Source organism: Ranitomeya imitator, chromosome 1 (assembly GCF_032444005.1).
Source record: "Ranitomeya imitator isolate aRanImi1 chromosome 1, aRanImi1.pri, whole genome shotgun sequence".
NCBI classification, from domain to species: domain Eukaryota; kingdom Metazoa; phylum Chordata; class Amphibia; order Anura; family Dendrobatidae; genus Ranitomeya; species Ranitomeya imitator.
Window position 1 is genome coordinate 743,854,747 of NC_091282.1, and position 19,164 is coordinate 743,873,910.

Below are 19,164 nucleotides of genomic sequence, written 5' to 3' on the forward strand. Positions count from 1 at the left end.
AGGGCAGCGCGGTGGCTCAGTGGTTAGCACTGCAGAATGTATAGGGGAGCATGGTGGCTCAGTGGTTTAGCACTCTACAATGTATGGGGCAGCATGGAGGCTCAGTGGTTAGCACTGCACAATGTATAGGGCAGCATGGTGGCTCAGTGGTTAGCACTGTACAATGTATGGGGCAGCATGGAGGCTCAGTGGTTAGCACTGCACAATGTATAGGGCAGCGCGGTGGCTCAGTGGTTAGTACTCTACAATGTATAGGGGAGCATGGTGGCTCAGTGGTTTAGCACTCTACAATGTATGGGGCAGCATGGAGGCTCAGTGGTTAGCACTGCACAATGTATAGGGCAGCATGGTGGCTCAGTGGTTAGCACTGTACAATATATGGGGCAGCATGGAGGCTCAGTGGTTAGCACTGTACAATGTATAGGGCAGCACAGTGGCTCAGTGGTTAGTACTCTACAATGTATAGGGGAGCATGGTGGCTCAGTGGTTTAGCACTCTACAATGTATGGGGCAGCATGGAGGCTCAGTGGTTAGCACTGAACAATGTATAGGGCAGCATGGTGGCTCAGTGGTTAGCACTGTACAATGTATGGGGCAGCATGGAGGCTCAGTGGTTAGCACTGCACAATCTATAGGGCAGCATGGAGGCTCAGTGGTTAGCACTGTACAATGTATAGGGCAGCGTGGTGGCTCAGTGGTTAGCACTGCACAATGTATAGGGCAGCATGGTGGCTCAGTGGTTTAGCACTCTACAATGTATAGGGGAGCATGGTGGCTCAGTGGTTAGCACTGTACAATGTATAGGGCAGCACAGTGGCTCAGTGGTTACCACTGTACAAGGGTCAAAGGAGCTTGTATGTTCTCCCCGTGTTTCCTTCTATGACAGAGAATGTAGATTGTCAGCCCCAATGGGGACAGCGATGATGATGACAGATATGATAGCGCAAAGCATAATAGTAATGAAAAATAATTATTACCAACAACAAATAATGAGTGTTTGCCCCCACATTGCCCATTACACCCTGCAAGTAGGTAGAGGATACTGCTGAGCGCGGTCCTTCCCCGGATCGTCCCCTGTACAGATGACTAAGCATTGGGTGGGATGTGGTCTCCTCACAATGTTCTGCATTATTTAAGCAGAAGGGGGAGCTCAATGGATTAGAAATCCACACAATATGCATCTCCAATGTAGGTGCTGGCGGAGAATTAACCGCTCGCTGTCTGGGAGGTTTTCAGACACGTCAGGACAAGGACTGGTAAATAAACCTCTGGTATAAGAGGGGTCATGTGTCTGTAGAAAGCCCTTATTGTAGCTCCTTTTTATGGATCCTGTCTATTCCGCGCATTGCAGTCACGGGGGACTCTGGATGACATTAGAATGAAGAGGTGAATGGGGGGCACTACGACTCCCATTCTCCAGGACAGGTGAGCGCACCAGATACAAGAACTACATCAGGCATTTTTTTCACCTCTTTAAAGGGACTGTCCACCTTTGTAATGCCATTTTACCCAGGTATTTCATGCTGAAGATCATCTTTTAGATTTTCGCACCGTTCCGCTTTTAGAGGCTCCTTTGTTTCCATTTACATTGAACATTGACGCGATCTGTGGTCAGAAAAACAGTTACAGACTCGGCCTGAGACCGTCGTAGGGGGCTCACTGATGGATCCTCATTTTCCTCATTCCACAGTGCAACATTGAGGCTCCAGAAGGCAAATGGAGAGTTTTATTTTTTTGATGAAACCCAATTATTTTGTAGCCCTAAAACATGCATAGAAGTTACAAAAAATAAAAGACAACCCCACCCCCTTTAAGAGGAATGGAGAGAGGTGAAAAACCATGGTCGCTTCAAAGAAAAAAAAAAAAAATAAGGTTGTTGGCTTTAATAGAGCAGAGTTGCAGTACCGGACACAACCTGGTACCATAGGTGGAGCTGTTTCTGGGAGGAAAAAAAAGCAGCCATGATTATTTAATTCTGGCCAACACCTTTAAGTGAGATGTTAAAGGTTTAGAATCCACACTTGCTGATTGGGCAGCTTGCTGCAGCGTGGCACTATCCGCAGAATATAAATATAATATAAATATAATATAAATGTGTCGTCGTACTAATTACAAACCGTTTTGACTGATACGAAAAATAAAACTGTTGACAGTAAATTTGCACTTTTATTAAAAAAAAAACCCCTAAAAGTAATTGTCAGATTGATTCGCCCCATGAATTTGAATTGCGAATCAGCTCGAATCGGGAGAAACTACTTACAGGAGAGGTGGGTGCATAGTAAGCGCGGTCCATTAGCGCAGCGCCTCTTCCCCTGATACTACAGATACGGCCGTCGCCATAACGATTGCGGCGCACACAGGCTGACACCACCTGCAGCCTGGCCCCGCCCCGTGCACCGCCCCCTCATGAATATGAATGACGCAGCTCCTTCGCCAGTGGCTAGACGGGATGTCAGTCAGTGCGGCCGCGCACTGTGGGTTAGTCGGGGCTGGGAGAGCAGGGGACGGTGATGTGAGGAGCTGCCGCTGACATCCAGCCCATGTCTCTGCGCTGCTAGCCGCCTGATGCCTTCACTCCATGGCTGCTCGCCTGCCGCAGTCGCCTCCGGTGCCCTCCTGTCATTCCCCGCGGCGGCTCTGAGCTCTCTGGCCATGCGGGAGACGGCGGGGAGCGGCAGCCGCCACCTGACAGCGGCGGCGTTCATCCTGCTAACTTTATGGGTTCAGGTAAGTGGGCACTACCCCCTCCCCCTCCTCTCTGGGTGATGGCTTTCTGCTCCCGAAACCCTGCACTTGTGCAGCCCACCCCTATCAAGGAGAATGCTCCCCAACCACAGATCTGCCACAGACCCCCAAGCACCTGCATTGGTGCAAGACCCCCTAGTTCCGGCCCTGGTGCGAGATTTAGCTGTGCAACCCCCCCCCCCCCCCCATCCTGCATTAGTGCAAAATCCCTGAGATATGCAAGCAGCCCCAGATCCTGCATTCTAGTATAACCCCACCTCGTGGCCCCCTCCAAAGTGCTGCACTGTCACAGGCCCCCCACTGCCCCTAGATCCTGCATCATAGTGTAGCCCCCCACTGCCCCTGGGTCCTGCATCATAGTGTAGCCCCCCACTGCCCCTGGATCCTGCATCATAGTGTAGCCCCCCACTGCCCCTGGATCCTGCATCATAGTGTAGCCCCCCACTGCCCCTGGATCCTGCATCCCAGTGTAGCCCCCCACTGCCCCTGGATCCTGCATCCCAGTGTAGCCCCCCACTGCCCCTGGATCCTGCATCCTAGTGTAGCCCCCACTGCCCCTGGATCCTGCATCCTAGTGTAGCCCCCACTGCCCCTGGATCCTGCATCCTAGTGTAGCCCCCACTGCCCCTGGGTCCTGCATCCTAGTGTAGCCCCCACTGCCCCTGGGTCCTGCATCCTAGTGTAGCCCCCACTGCCCCTGGGTCCTGCATCCTAGTGTAGCCCCCTTGGACCCCCACTGCCCCTAGATCCTGCATCATAGTGTAGCCCCCCACTGCCCCTGGGTCCTGCATCCTAGTGTAGCCCACCCACTGCCCCTAGATCCTGCATCCTAGTGTAGCCCCCACTGCCCCTGGGTCCTGCATCCTAGTGTAGCCCCCCCACTGCCCCTAGATCCTGCATCCTAGTGTAGCCCCCACTGCCCCATGGTCCTGCATTCTAGTGTAGCCCCCACTGCCCCATGGTCCTGCATCCTAGTGTAGCCCCCACTGCCCCATGGTCCTGCATCCTAGTGTAGCCCCCCACTGTCCCTGGATCCTGCATCCTAGTGTAGCCCCCTTGGACCCCCACTGTCCCTGGATCCTGCATCCTAGTGTAGCCCCCTCTGTCCCTGGATCCTGCATCCTAGTGTAGCCCCCTCTGCCCCTGGATCCTGTATCCTAGTGTAGCCCCCACTGCCCCATGGTCCTGCATCCTAGTGTAGCCCCCACTGCCCCATGGTCCTGCATCCTAGTGTAGCCCCCACTGCCCCATGGTCCTGCATCCTAGTGTAGCCCCCACTGCCCCATGGTCCTGCATCCTAGTGTAGCCCCCACTGCCCCTGGGTCCTGCATCCTAGTGTAGCCCCCCACTGCCCCTAGATCCTGCATCCTAGTGTAGCCCCCACTGCCCCTGGGTCCTGCATCCTAGTGTAGCCCCCACTGCCCCTGGGCCCTGCATCCTAGTGTAGCCCCCACTGCCCCATGGTCCTGCATCCTAGTGTAGCCCCCCACTGCCCCTAGATCCTGCATCCTAGTGTAGCCCCCACTGCCCCTGGGTCCTGCATCCTAGTGTAGCCCCCACTGCCCCTGGGCCCTGCATCCTAGTGTAGCCCCCACTGCCCCATGGTCCTGCATCCTAGTGTAGCCCCCACTGCCCCATGGTCCTGCATCCTAGTGTAGCCCCCCCACTGCCCCTAGATCCTGCATCCTAGTGTAGCCCCCACCGCCCCTGGGTCCTGCATCCTAGTGTAGCCCCCACTGCCCCTGGGTCCTGCATCCTAGTGTAGCCCCCACTGCCCCTGGGTCCTGCATCCTAGTGTAGCCCCCACTGCCCCTGGGTCCTGCATCCTAGTGTAGCCCCCACTGCCCCAGGGTCCTGCATCCTAGTGTAGCCCCCTTGGACCCCCACTGCCCCTGGGTCCTGCATCCCAGTGTAGCCTCCACTGCCCCTGGGTCCTGCATCCCAGTGTAGCCTCCACTGCCCCTGGGTCCTGCATCCCAGTGTAGCCCCCACTGCCCCTAGATCCTGCATCCTAGTGTAGCCCCCCACTGCCCCTAGATCCTGCATCCCAGTGTAGCCCCCCACTGCCCCTGGATCCTGCATCCCAGTGTAGCCCCCACTATCCCCTCAGATTCTGCTCTTGCATTGGTGCAATTCCTCCCTAGTGTTCGGTTACAATGTAGATTGTGATATAAAGACTGTAATCGGTGGAAATGATTGCTCTGGACCCCCCAATGTTTACTCAGATGGATGTTTTATCTGTTATGCAATAAATGTTGTAGGACCCCCCAGTCTGGCGTTCCAGCCTGCAGGTCGTGATTCCAATCTAGGACTAATCGGTGTATAATTATCGGGGATTATTCTACTGGACCTCCGGTATAACCTGGACAGATATTTCTCTGTATGTAATAACTGTATAATGGGAGACCCGGTCTCCCTGTCCTGTAATAAGTGTCTATAATCCTCTGGTGTATAAATCACTGATCATTGTATCTGTATAGTCGTTGTGGAGTATAATAGCAGGTCAGGCTGTACTGTAATGTCCTGGTGTGGGGCAATTATCAGTATATACTTGACGTTGGCCAGATGGATATTTCTCTGTATGTAATAGCTTAATATCTGCCGTATAAAGAGTAGGATCATAGCGTCTTGCTTACGATCTAGGACTGTGACCCTTATATAATTCATGACTCCTATATACCTTAACAGATATAATATTTCTGGATCCCTATGGAGCATAATAGGCTGCAGATCAGCCTGGACTGTAGTAAGTGTCTATAATGCTGCGGTATAGGACGGATGTGTAAAGTTTGAGTACGGTGGAGGCAGCGGTACATTGCAGATGCTGTATACATTCAGTAGGACGTGTATTATTGCATCCGAGCTCTGTGCACCCTTTCCTGCTGTCAGCGATCCCTCTCGTGGATCGATGCGGGTGCGCTCGGGTCCCTGCTTGCATTACCTTCATGCAATCAATACATTTTATGAGCAGCGGCTATTAATCTGAATTTGTTGTGTCCCATAAGGGTAACATGTCCACCCCCATAGACCCTCCACCTCTCCTTCTTTCCCTTCCCCACCAGCAGGGCACCATAGTGATGTCTCCCTCCGTTTGATGTGTTATATTTAGGCTTCCCAGTCCACGGGTTATTTCGAGCTGCAGCTGAACTCGCTGAAGAATGTCAATGGAGAATTGTTGAACGGGGAATGCTGCGATGATGTGAAGGGCTCCCAGAACCAGGACTGCAGCAAGGATGAGTGTGACACCTATCTCCGAGTGTGCCTCAAGGAGTTTCAGGCCAAGATCACTCCGACTGGGCCGTGCAACTACGGCTCCGGACACACAGCGGTGCTTGGTGGGAATACTATATACATCAACAACAAATTGAGTCTGCAGGGTAAAACCGCCGCCGGAGAGAATGGCAGGATTGTAATCCCTTTTCAGTTTGCCTGGCCGGTACGTAACTTTCTAATATTTTGTACATTTTTATCTTATTAATATTTTTGGGTTGCCCTACTGTGTGATTTTATTTTTTTTGCTGCACTAAGCTCCTTCCCATAGAGGGCAGTATAGCCGTTGCTCCAGTGGTGTCGCCATTTCCTTCTTAACCAGTTCTCATTGGCGCTGGTGACGTTGCGGTATAGGGATTACTATTCCTAAAATATTTCTTGTCTCTTTGTGGATGCTTTTGCTTATGAAGGTGTTTGGGCACCAGGTATTAACTGTATATCTGCTGGTGCTGCTTCTATAGTTCACGTGTAATTGCTGATAACTGTCCCAGCCATTATTGCAAATGTTACTTTTTTCGCCGTTGGATGCTGTTTTTTCTTATCGTTGTCTTGTGTCGTAGTAGTAGTAGTAGTAGTAGTAGTAGAACTTCTGCCATTGCAGGCTTTATACTGTAGTATGTACTAGAATAGAGAAAAAAAATAAAAAATATATTTTATTTATTTTTTCTGCCCCTTTTGTTGACTGGCAGGCAGACTGGCTGACACTAGGAGATGATTTGCACTCAGAAGGAAATTGTACATGCAATTCACCTGAGTTTGCATGGATACCAAAGCCACCTGGGTGTCTTGTTGTAACACCGGTTTGTAGATTATATGGATTTGCACAGGGTGCAGCAGTGAGCGGAGACTGTTAGTCAAGGTTACCACTAGCGGAGAGTGTTGTATCCAAGAGATTATCTATCTATCTATCGTGTGGGCTATGCGGCCAGTGACCATAGCCCTGGTCATTGCTCTTCCCACTGTTACTTTCATGATTTTTGTGATTGCGTTCATACCATCTTGCGTGCTTGTAATTATATAAGGGCCGACCTGTAAATTCTGGATTTTTTTTTTTTTTTCTGGTTGCAAAAGTACGGTATTATTTTTCATGGCAAACCTCCCTGGGTTTTCATAACGTATGGATGGAAAATCCGCATGAGGATTTTGATTCAGGTTTTCGTGACTTAACACCGATTTTATAAAATAAAAAAAAAAAAACTGCAAGCATAAAACATATTGTCAATGTGCAGATGATTGAAATAAATCCTGTTTGGCATATTGTGCCGCTACACATGTGAAGGCAGAAAGCTAATGCCATGAGTTGTTCCAAAAGGCAAACGCTCCGTCTGCCAAACTTTGCTTTGTGCACTTTACCAGGGCCATTTCTTTGCATAGCCGTCCTGTCCATATAGGCTGTGAGTAGCTTATGTTGTTGTTGCTGGTGCACAGGGAATGTAATGGGGTGAGGCCACGCTGCGCTGGTAACTGTACAGTGGGACGAATGTGTTTACCTGGCAAATGTTATATTGCAGGCCGGCTGAGAGCACGCTGCTGGGGAAAGGCTGGCTCGGGGCTGGAGACTCCTCCGGGGAACGCATTGTCACCTTGGGGGTGTGTTGCGCAGTTGGCTCTGTGCCAGCGTGAGGCTCTGAGAGAAAAAAAAATGGGAGGATGGGTGGATTGCGGCACGAATACATGACATGTACGGTTAAACACGGCTGTAGCCTGATATCATAGTCCCTACAGTGAGCAGGTCATGTTACAGACCTACATCCTGCAAAAAAATGTGAATATATACACACACCCCTGCAAAAAAAGAAAATATTTAACTAGAGGATAAATAATAATAAATATTTCTCTTTATTGGGTCAGACCTGCATTTCTTGCGGTCATCGGCCCGTTATTTTCCGTGGAGATGACCGGTCTCCTGTTCTCCTCTAGCTTTTAGAAACCCAATCCAAGTGCGAGTCTGAGGCGTATCAGTAGTGCTGGCTCTGAGGGAGATTGAAGTGCATTAAACACACGGGTTTCACCAGGGACTCGTATAACGGACCCCTGATTACCCCTCCCTCCAGTCCCTCTCAAGCTGCCCCCCTTTGCACACACACACAAACCCTTTCCTCTTTGACGGGGACAGGTGTGCTCCGCTTCCAATCACATGCAGTCTCCGGACCCCTTTACAAAAAATTCACCGCTCTAAATTTATCTCTCAAGTGTTGATAAAATGCCTTCGTTTCCCGTAACGCCATGTACGTGTGCGCACTGACCGCTGTGGAGCCATTCTGCAATTTAGACACATGGCGTTTTAGATCTTTCACCATTTAGGGTATGTGCACACGTTGCGGATTCTCTGCGGATCTGCAGCATTTTTTGAGGCGCAGAAACGCTGCAGATCTGCAAATGATTTACAGTACAATGTAAATCAATGAGAAAAAAAATGCTGTGTACACTTTGCGGAAAATCCGCTGTGGTTTAAAAGTAGCATGTCACTTCTTTTTTGTGAATCTGCAGTGTTTTTGTACCCATTCCATTATAGAAAACCGCAGGGGTAAAAAACCCAGCAAATCCGCAAGAAAACCGCAGCGGAATCGCACAAAAAACGCGACAAATCCGCAGGTGCGTTTTCTGCCAGGAGAGGCAGAATCTGGACCAGAAATTCCTAAGCCTAATCCGCAACGTGTGCACATAGCCTTAAAGGGGTTGCATGAAAGGGAAATTAAAGAGGGGGGGGGGGGGGGAGAATCTTCACTTTCCAGAAAGGGTGGCAATGTTATGTATAGATGGCATTTAGTATTGCAGCTGAGTGTTGCAATACCAGACACTACCTATAGATGAGAATGGCGCTGTTTCTGTGGAAGGGCGCAGATCCTATCTCATTAACACATTGTTTGGCAGTTGCTTATTGGATGACGATGAAGTTGAGGAAATTTCCTGAACATTCAATTTGTTGTCTCAATTTCCATGAAAATACACTTATGATCTAAGGTCTCTCCAGAACACAAAGCATATCCTCCTTTGGAACCCCCCCAAAAAACTTCTTGTGCCGCTTTGGCCAGCGTTTGATTCCTGCTTCTCGGCCCGGGTTTTCGACACTAAAGCCCCTGTTGTCACATTTGAGACGATGCACATTGTTTTTGTTCTTTTAGCGCTGAAGCCCCCATTGCCCTTTCCGGACCAAGATTCCAACCAAATGGTACATGGAACACTGCTTGTTCTGTAAACATTGCCACTTGGATTCTTGTGATTGAAACAAGCTTGGACCACTTGTGGGCCCTGCAGCTGTTGCTGAACCACTAGTCTCAGCATGCCTTAAGATTGCAATACATATTTATAAGTCTGAGCTAAATGGTGATCTGAATTTAGGGGAATTTTAAGGGTTCCGGGAAGGATGATGTATTTCTCTCACTTATTATACAATGACTTCATGGTAAACGTGTAAAGACTGGCCAACAATGGCGAAGGGGTGTGATGTCAGCTGGCGCGGTGGGATTTTTACAATCTGACTTTTACTTTGTGTTCGCGGCTGCATTGGAGGGTTTGTTCAGAGTTACTGTTGCCAATGCCATCATATTTGGGGATAAATAGAGGGGCAAACAGATATTGGGCATCACTGGTATGTCATACTTTATGATGACTATTATACAGCTAAGTCCAGACACAGCTTTTTGGTCCGTGTGTTATTCATGTGTGCAAGCGACTAGCACTCCGTGCCGACATTGGTCCTTGTGTAAGTGCACATGGGCCATTTTTCAGTAAGGACCTCAGATCCAGGTGGTAGAGAATTGAAGTATGCACAAGTCTGGCCCTATGTGGACAGCACCGAGGCAGTAATGTCCATAATTTGCAGACATCACTGGTCCGTGAAGTTTAGCACTCGAAATATTGGCTTTTCCTAAGGGTGAATTCATTCATTGCAATTAAACTGCGACTTTGTGGGCAAAGCAACGTTGTGCATATTGCAGTAAAATCCCAATTGGAGCCATACGCCCATCCATTGTCTTCGGCACAAATTCTTGAAATGTTCATAGGTTCCGGTAATTGACTTGTCTGAGTTGGAGAAAATGGGATTGGTGGATTAACCTGCCCGCCGTCTGTCATCTCCGCAGTGAGATAAAGCTTCCGAAAGTAAGCTAATTGGATGGTATTTTAATTTTATGTTCCCTTTTATCAGCCGTTTTTGGGCTGGGGAGACACAGGATATATGCTCCTCTTGTCTTTCATCACCAGGATTTCTGTGCGACGAACATTTTAGTTATTGTTCCGTGCGTTTATAATTGGTAGTTTTGTAAAGGCACTGGATTATTTAGACACATCACATTCTAATCGATTAGAGCCTGGTTTAAATATATTTTTTTATTTACTTTTATAACCCTACTGTGCAGACACTGAGCTAGCAGGGAATGCTAGAAAATACTTTGGAAGCTTGCAGAATTGGGATTTCAGCTGTGAAAGAAAATACCGACAAAACTTTGCAAATGCATTATTGTCCAAGGTGATCAAAATGGCTTTTTTTTTCTCCTTGATAAATTCAGACAGCCCCAATTAAAGGGGTTGGACTTGAATGTGGGCATGGGCCATTTGCTTAGTGGATGTAGAAAGCAGCTTTTTGGAGGACCCTGGCCAGCCAACTTTTACATCGTTAGGTTTTGTGAGTAGTTTTGCTCATCTCTAAGAGTCATGTTGGCGCTGGACCAGAGCACAGAGCTTCCTCCTACTTGCTGGTATTCTCTGCGCCTCTTCTGTAATTAGTAGGCCTTGTGATGTCATGACGTTGCAACACAATGCAAAAAAAAAAGTCTAGTAGGCCCCTGCACAACATATCAGAAGAGGTATCGAGGATGCTGACGGGTAGTAACGAGTTTGCAGATCTCTGCTGCTCCCGCCATGGCTGCTTGACCAGGATCCTGCATATATTTTTTCTCAAGTTTAATAGTCGTCCATTAATTGGTATGAGCACAATGTAAAACGCTCCTGTCTCCTATAGCTTCCTTCTAGATCAGTGTTCCCCAACTCCAGTCCTCAAGAACCACCAACAGGTCATGTTTTCAGGATTTCCTTAGTATTGCCCAGGTACTTGTGAAGGTAATGCTCTTGAGGACCAGAGTTGGGGAACACTGTTCTAGAGGTTTTGGCATCCTTGCTTGGGACTCTATAAGGAGCTGTTTCCATGTGGGGTTGGATTGCTTTTGCAACGTAATAGCCATGTTTGCATGCACCCCAATAGAGGTATAAAGCAGAGGAAACAACCCTCCAATTTTATTACTTTTTTTTTTTTTTTTTTTTGAGGACCTACTTAAGCCTTAACCTTCACATCTTCTTCTATTTTTGCATTCCTGCCGTGTTGATGACACTGAATAGATAATCGCTAGTGCTTGTCTTCCAGACGTTGTCATGAATATACATACATTTTACAAAAACAACTGTGGATGTGATTTATGGTTTTATGAATGGTCGCCATTGGTCGGACCACAATTCAGCTGCTGTTCCATCTATGGTCCTGTTGGCTTGGTGTATAAAGTGTACTGGCCTATGTTGTAGCGTAGCACCTGTAATAATATACCAGCATTATATGCAGTTTAACACATAATTATATATACAGCCTGGAAGGTAGATCTTACTGGTGATGGCAGGAAGTATCACTATTGTTTTCTTTGTTGGCTTCTGTTATCTGTAAACGTTCTACTATTCACAAGCATGTGAAAAGCAAAACCCTTCAACTGTAGAAGTGTGTGTATGTTACCTTTTTAAATTGTACTAAAATCTTGTGTGTTATCTGGTTGTCTCTTCCACTCATAGTCGGTTTCAAAATGTTGCTGGTTGCCCTTGGAACCAGTCAATGGTTATCTCCAGTCTGTTGTCGGATATGTGGCCTACAAGAGCACTCGCATGTCCGTGTGACTTCTAACCAGACGTGAGTCTCTTGATCCAAACTCTGCAGCCTTCTAGGTATACGAGGCTGTCGAACCTACAGCCAGTCCAGAAATGGCTGTTCACATGCAGACAGTGACAGACGGGACATATGAAGGTGGCCTGTGGTTGAGTTCCCACTGCAGACTTTGGCGAATTTTTGTTTTTACGCCTCCCCTTTTGGGTGTCTGGAATTTGGGCTACTATTTGACTTTGTCTGCAGCACAGATCGGGTGATAAAAGAGGAGCATAGTATAAGTGGATGGGGTCATGTTGTGATTTTGGTGTTTTTATCCTTGTTGGACTTCGCAAATGGCAAGACGACACACCCCATCCCCCTGTGATGTAGCCTAGTACATGGCACATAATTTCTCGTTTTGCCCCATTTCTGAAATGCAATTACTGATCCCTAAATGGCTTCTATATCTGCGGAAGACTTTATCTAGAGGGATCAGGCCGCTTTCATGGTCTGCCTAGGTATGTCTGGGACTGGCCCAAACTCTGAACCCGATTTGTTGAGGGTCTCCTGATCTAAACTCATCTGTAAATCACGGTCTTAGATATACTGGAGATGGACCTTATTTCTAGGGCCACTGTGAGGGTGCCATGTAAAGCTTCTGGACCCGAATGTGAAACCTGTGAAGGGCCCCTACTTACCATACATCTAATAATACTGGTAACTCGTGTGGCACATAGGGGCTTTCAGGCCGCCGAAGTCTGGGTGCGAATGTTGCCTCTGCTACCACCATAATCTGTTTTTCTAAGTCTTTTATTAGTCAGTGTGGCTTTCCATAATGACTTCCCAAGAAAGAAAATAATAATAATCTTCTGTTCCATAGCTGAGGAACAGGATTTCAAGGCTAAGTGTCACTCTGTCATACTCGATTCACAGCTTAAAGACCAGCACGCTGTTCCTTAGCAACAAGGCTGTAAGTCACCAATTCTTATGCCCTGTGGACAGACGCTTCAGAAACGAAACACCTGTTCAAGTTTCACCTGGGATAAGATTCGTACAGAGTTTTATAAACAAAGTTCAATGATCGGCACCCTTCCCCCACACCACTTTACAATGATAAATGCAAAATCAATATTTTTTTCTTTTAGCTTTTCTCCTTCACATTTTTCTTTCTATCCTCTGGGGAAGACTGAATCTGTCACTTATGAATTTTTTTTTTTTTTTAATATATTTATTTTTTTCAAGTAGCCGCCATCTGCGACCCACTATGGAGGATTCCGGTTCATTTAAATGGCATTTTTATTATAGTAGTACTAGAATAGTCTTGCTAGAGGTGTGTATTAATTTTTTTTTTATTTTTCATTCTATTTTATTTTCTTACATCTTGGTTTGGGTCCACCTAGCAATTGGTCCATTAACTGATACCCGTTTTACGGTGTGTGTTGTGTTTTTTTTTTTTTAAACGCATTGCTCACATACATATACCTTATAATGTTAGTGGCAGCCTCTGCTGCATGTGCTGCCAAATCTGCTGTCTAACTGCCCACTCCTTCATAAGTTTGTAGTCTTCTCTTGTCTCAAAAAAAATAAATAAATTAAATGTGTACAATACATATCATACCAAAAAAATGCAAAATGTGCATCGTAATATTTAGTGCTTCTGTTGCTGTAAATATTAATACTGAAACATAGATTTTTGCAAACGAAAAGTAAAGGTTTTATATCCATTTAATGAGCTAGCTCAATGATTTATTTAGAACATGTTCTACGTAGCGTAAACTTTTTTTTTTTCTTTTTGGAGGTTATCTGCTTTTAACAGATAAAGCAAAATGGATGCGATTTCATGAAAACTGGCAAAGAGTATTGCAATGGGGGATTTTTTTTTTTTTTTTTTTTTTTTACAGATTTTTTTGGAGAACTTGATTAAATGCAGAATCCCAACTTTTCTGCACGAACAGGGATTATGCAGGTTTATGCAGCACTATGCATTGAACCCGTTCTATATCTGGGTGGTGAGCATTTTTTTTTTTGGGGGGGGGGCTAAGTTAAAGGGGAAACTGTCACCAGAAATGGCTCTGGTAACATGCAGATATGCGGTTAATCTGCAGGTTAATACCATTTTTATGCTGCCTGATGCCTGCACACAGCCGAATGCAGTGGGGAGAAAATTAACTTTATTCCCGCCAGCATTTGATTTTAGTCATAAAATGGTGCCTCAGTCAGCGCATGCCACAACTGTGCCTGGCGCGTGCGCACTGTTGACGGTTTATTTGACTACTTCACGAAAATGGAAGAGCACCTATCTCCCTCCACCCCCTGCCAGTGAAGCAGCTGCTGCACATAGAATATCTATAATATTACGCTGGGAGTGTCACTCTGTCCGAAGCCTTTATAGACTGCGCAAGCGCCGGCGCAGTCTGGGCCTCAGAGTGACGCTCCCAGGAGATCGTGGTATGCGTAAACACTGAACGCACACCGCGATCTCCACCGGAGAGTCAGGGACCGCCAGGAGGGTATTATATTCACCTGTCCCCCGTTCCAGCGCTGCGTGCGGCTCCGTCTCTCGGGTCCACTGCTGTGACGTTCACAGTTCAGAGGGCGCGATGATGCGCGCTGGCGCCGCCCTCTGACTGAACAGTCACAGCCAGAGGAGCCGGAAGATGGCGGCGCGCAGCGGTGGAACGGGACAGACAGGTGAGTATAGCAAGTGCTGGGGGGCCTGAGCTAGCGGTGACTCCGGCACCTGACCCCCACAGCACGCCGGTGTCCCCGCCTGCTCAGGCCCCCCAGCACTCGGTGCCCAGCGACGATGGGGGAGTATATAGCGCGCAGCAGCATACGGGGCATATATTATGGAGCATCTTATGGGGCTATCAACCATAATGGAGCATCTTATGGGGGCATATAATACAATGGAGCATCTTATGGGGGGCATATAATACAGTGGAGCATCTTATGGGGGGCATATAATACAGTGGAGCGTCTTATGGGGCCATCAACCATAATGGAGCAGTGTACGGGGGCATATATTATGGAGCATCTTATGGGGGCCATAAACCTTTATGGAGCAGTGTACGGGGGCATACACACTGGAGCGTCTTATGGGGGCCATAAACCTTTATGGAGCAGTGTACGGGGGCATACACACTGGAGCATCTTATGGGGGCCATAAACCTTTATGGAGCAGTGTACGGGGGGGGCATACACTATGGAGCATCTTATGGGGGCCATCAACCATAATGGAACAGCTTATGGGGCATATGGATGGGAGAAGCAAATTAAAGAATGGTGGCGCAGGATGGGAGCAGCACATGTCAGAATGGGGGTGCAGGATGGGAGCAGCACATGTCAGAATGGGGGTGCAGGATGGGTGCAGCTCATGACAGGAAGGAGCAGCTCATGACAGGATGGGGACGCAGGATGGAGCAGCTCATGACAGGATGGGGACGCAGGATGGAGCAGCACATACCAGGATGGAGACCATATACCAATATAGTTGCTCGCCACCCGGGCGTAGAACGGGTTCAATAGCTAGTATGTATGTGTATGTGTGTATATATATATATATCTATCTCTATCTATCGTAATATGCGTCATATCTGCACCAAAAAGGCATAAAAGGAGGTGAGGAATGCGATAATCAGAGTAGGTTACTATTGCGTATTGTACGCCTGTAGAAAGACCTTCACTGTTGACGCAAAGTGGGAACACTGCCTTCATTTTATAAATGAAATGTCAGTCTTTTTCAGAGGCAAGGCACATGTTTTATAGAAGTCTCCACATACAACCACCACAGGCCTTTGTGCTTGAAGGCTTGTCACATATATTGATTTTTGGAGAAGAGGGAGTGCCAAATCCTCCAGGTTACTTCCGGACTGATTAGATTGAAGGGTTGCTAGGCAACTGAGTAGGTGCCAGTGTTAAAAACCCTAATGCTTAAAAGATTGAATTGATGTCCAGATTATGCTGTAAATACATTACAGCGGGGGATCGTTATGTTTTGCTCTTGTATATTACATGTGTTTTTGATTTTATGGCTCCCTTCCTGCTTCTCTGGGATGTATATACAGGGACGGATATATAGAGACGGCCATTTTGTGTAAGGTAGCAGTAACCTTGTGTCTGGCTGCAACGGACCTTTTTACATAAATTTTTTTATTTTTCCAAACAAAATGCGGTGCTAATATCATTGTTAGCGAAACAAGTGGCTCCTTGCTTTGACCCCTTGTTCTATGCGTACTCACGACCTGTCTAGCCCACTACCTTTTGACCAATCTTACAGGCGGCAGTTTATAACGCGGAGATGTTGCCCATGGCAACCAAGCATTTTCTCATAGAGGATAGATTTTCTGTGGTTGATGGTGTCAATGTGTTGTGCAAGTTTAAGGCCTCCCGTACACCATTAGATGGCTGAGGGACGCTCATTCAGCTGTCAGCCATCTTTTCTGACCACCCCCCCTCCCCCCCCCCTTCATATACACCGGTCAGCTCAGGGTGTCCAAGTGTTTGGGTGTGTTCAATCTTTCCCCCCGACTTCATCGGTCAGTGGAAGTTGCGAGCCCCCCATACACTTTAGAAAGTCATGCAACATCAATTGCTACCACTCTGTATGAACTTGATGGCCAATGGTGGCATGTACATTATACTGTACATTGGTGCTTTCAGTAGAAATGTAGGTCTGTTTTTAGGTGCATTGGCTGCTGAACATTATTAAAAATTCTATATATTATTTGGTAACTTTAAGCTACTACTTGATACCACTGCATTCTTAAGTCACCTACAACACAGGGTCTTGGTCACGTTTGTCAAAACTGTTTGCAAAATTTCTGAGCCGTGCGCAAAGTCAAAAATGGTCGTCTTGTTGCTAAAAAAAATTTTAACGTGACATTTTCAAAGTGACACAAATAGCACAGAAATGTCTTGTTTAAAGCAAAAAAATCGATGTACATTTGTAGCAAATTTTCCCTTTTTTTTTTTTTTTTTTTTTTTTTTCCCCCGTAACCTAATAATGGATTCTATGTAAATCTGCACAGTATCCTGGTCCAGCGGCCAGGATAGTATTCCATGGCCACAGGATGGGAGCTCTGCTGGCAAGTAGGATGCAGTTTGCTTAAAAAAGATCATTCAAATTCAATGGACCTTGCAAGATTAACTTGTTGCTTTTTAATATTTTGCTCTGCGTCTCTGTATGAATGAGCATGTGGTGGATTTTCTTACATGTGTTATTTGGTACGTCTATAAAGATTATGCGAATAGCCTGTAATTCCTCCCCCCACCCCTCTCGCTTGATAGTATGTGCTCTTCTGAAAAATCCTACTTATCATAAGCATATACTAACTAATATCTGGCCTGAAAAACTTTAAATTGTACTTTTATGTGAGACACTTTTAACTTTTAGAATAGAAGTCAACTGGAAGGCAAAAAAAGATGCTGAAGTGTTTTCACCAGCGGTTTTGCTTGTAAAACAACTAGTGGTTTCTGCATTATTGAATGGAGTTTATAAAACAAACGTAGCAGATTTGACGCTGTGGATCTGCAGCTATTTTCCATGCGTTGTACAGTACCATGTAAACGTATGGAAAACAAAATCCGCAGTGCACATGCTGCGGGGAAAAAAACGAGCGGAAAGACAGCGGTGTTTTTCCGCAGCATGTCAATTTTATGCAGATTCCGCAGCAGTTTACACCTGCTTCTCAATAGGAATCCGCAGGTGGAATCCGCTCCAAAAACTACAGTAAATCCGCGGGTAATCTGCAGTGCGGTTTACCTGCGGATTTTGCAAAAAGTGCGGAAAAATACGCACACCAATCCGCAACATGTGCACATAGCCTCAAACTTGGGTTCACCCACGTGGGGAAAAAAATCATACCCTTGGCTGTTTATATGCATCCCAAGTTCGTACAGGCCACAGGTCTCCTGACCTGAGCTCGATCCTCCTTCGCTAGTGCAAAATGCGTCCATGAATGATGAGCGTATGAAGCTGGACTTGGCGATCTATTCTTCCTAATTATTGATTGCATCATTTTCCTGCTTGTTAGGATCCCCATTGATCATGAGACTGAGTCCTGCTAGACAAACATACTACAACTTCAAAGGTCTGTGCAGTAGCCCATTGTTTTGTTTTTTTGTTTTTCTCGTGATCACTTGGAGGCCAACAAGCAATTAGTTGTAGAACTTTTGGGTTTCTGCTATAGATTTTCATTTTAAAGGGACTCTGTCAGCACAGAATGACTGTCCAAACAAGGTCCCTCCGCTCGGTGCTTCACGGCGTGGCCAGTGACTTGCATACACCTTCCCACCAGCTTGTTTTCCCTCCATCTCCCTCTTCTGTGATTAACAGCTCTGGCTTCATAGAGCCAAAAAAGGAAAAGATAGATGAGGTGTATTTTTAAACATTTAGCCCCACCATGATGCACCGAGCGCCTGTACTTGGTTTGAACAGTCATTCTCAGCTGACAGACTCCCTTTAAACTGCCGATGGTCAAAGCAACAATGTCCCATTCTGTGCCACGATTTTCAGCTGTAACATTTTGACCGGCAAGTCCCTTATTGAAGCAATTTTTGGTAACTTGTTACTCACCTGGATTTTGATGTGAAATCTACTCTGATTTTGGCACAGAATCTAATCGGAACAACCCTCTGAACGTACTTGAAGTGCCTATTTGCTATCACACTGAACGGAGTCTTCTTGTGTGTAGTAACGTGTGCCGTCTTATTTTGTACAGCGTTTATCCAACGTACCCCATGTGCTGGCATTTCTCATGCTCTCAAGGATACAACATGTACAGTCCCATTTTAGACATTGCTGACTGCACTTCCTGTACAGTAGTCAGTGCGTTACAGATCTATTCCGAAATGCAGCGACTTTTGTAGTGACTTCCAATATTGAGAGGAAAAATATGAAAGCCCATAGAGACGAATATTATGTACAATTTCTATTCGGTTATATCATGATATACACTACCGTTTGAAAGTTTAGGGTCACTCAGACAATTCTGTTTTCCATGAAAACTCATACTTTTGTTAATCAAATGAGTTGCCAAATGAATTGAAAATCTAGTCCAGACATTGACAAGGTTCGAAAAAAAAAAAAAAAAGATTTTTATTTGAAATAATTTCTCCTTCAAACTTTGCTTTCATCAAAGAATGCTCCCTTTGCAGCAATTACAGCATTGCAGACCTTTGGCATTCTAGCAGTTAATTTGCTGAGGTAATCTGGAGAAATTTCACCCCATGCTTCCAGAAGCCCCTCCCACAGGTTGTTTTGACTTGATGGGCACTTTTTGCATACCATATGGTCAATCTGC

The 19,164-nt window shown here is 46.5% G+C and overlaps 1 protein-coding gene across 2 annotated transcripts in view; it reads left to right on the plus strand.

Moving 5' to 3' along the window:
- The first annotated feature begins 2,481 nt into the window (after window positions 1–2,481).
- JAG2 (jagged canonical Notch ligand 2) overlaps window positions 2,482–19,164 on the plus strand; it is a 70,541-nt gene continuing 53,858 nt past the window's right edge. For both annotated transcript variants that reach the window (XM_069734100.1, XM_069734110.1), the window contains exons 1-2: window positions 2,482–2,727; window positions 5,855–6,181. In XM_069734100.1, coding sequence (XP_069590201.1) covers window positions 2,566–2,727; window positions 5,855–6,181 — 489 coding nt within the window. In that variant the 5' untranslated portion in view covers window positions 2,482–2,565. The remainder of the gene's footprint in view (window positions 2,728–5,854; window positions 6,182–19,164) is intronic.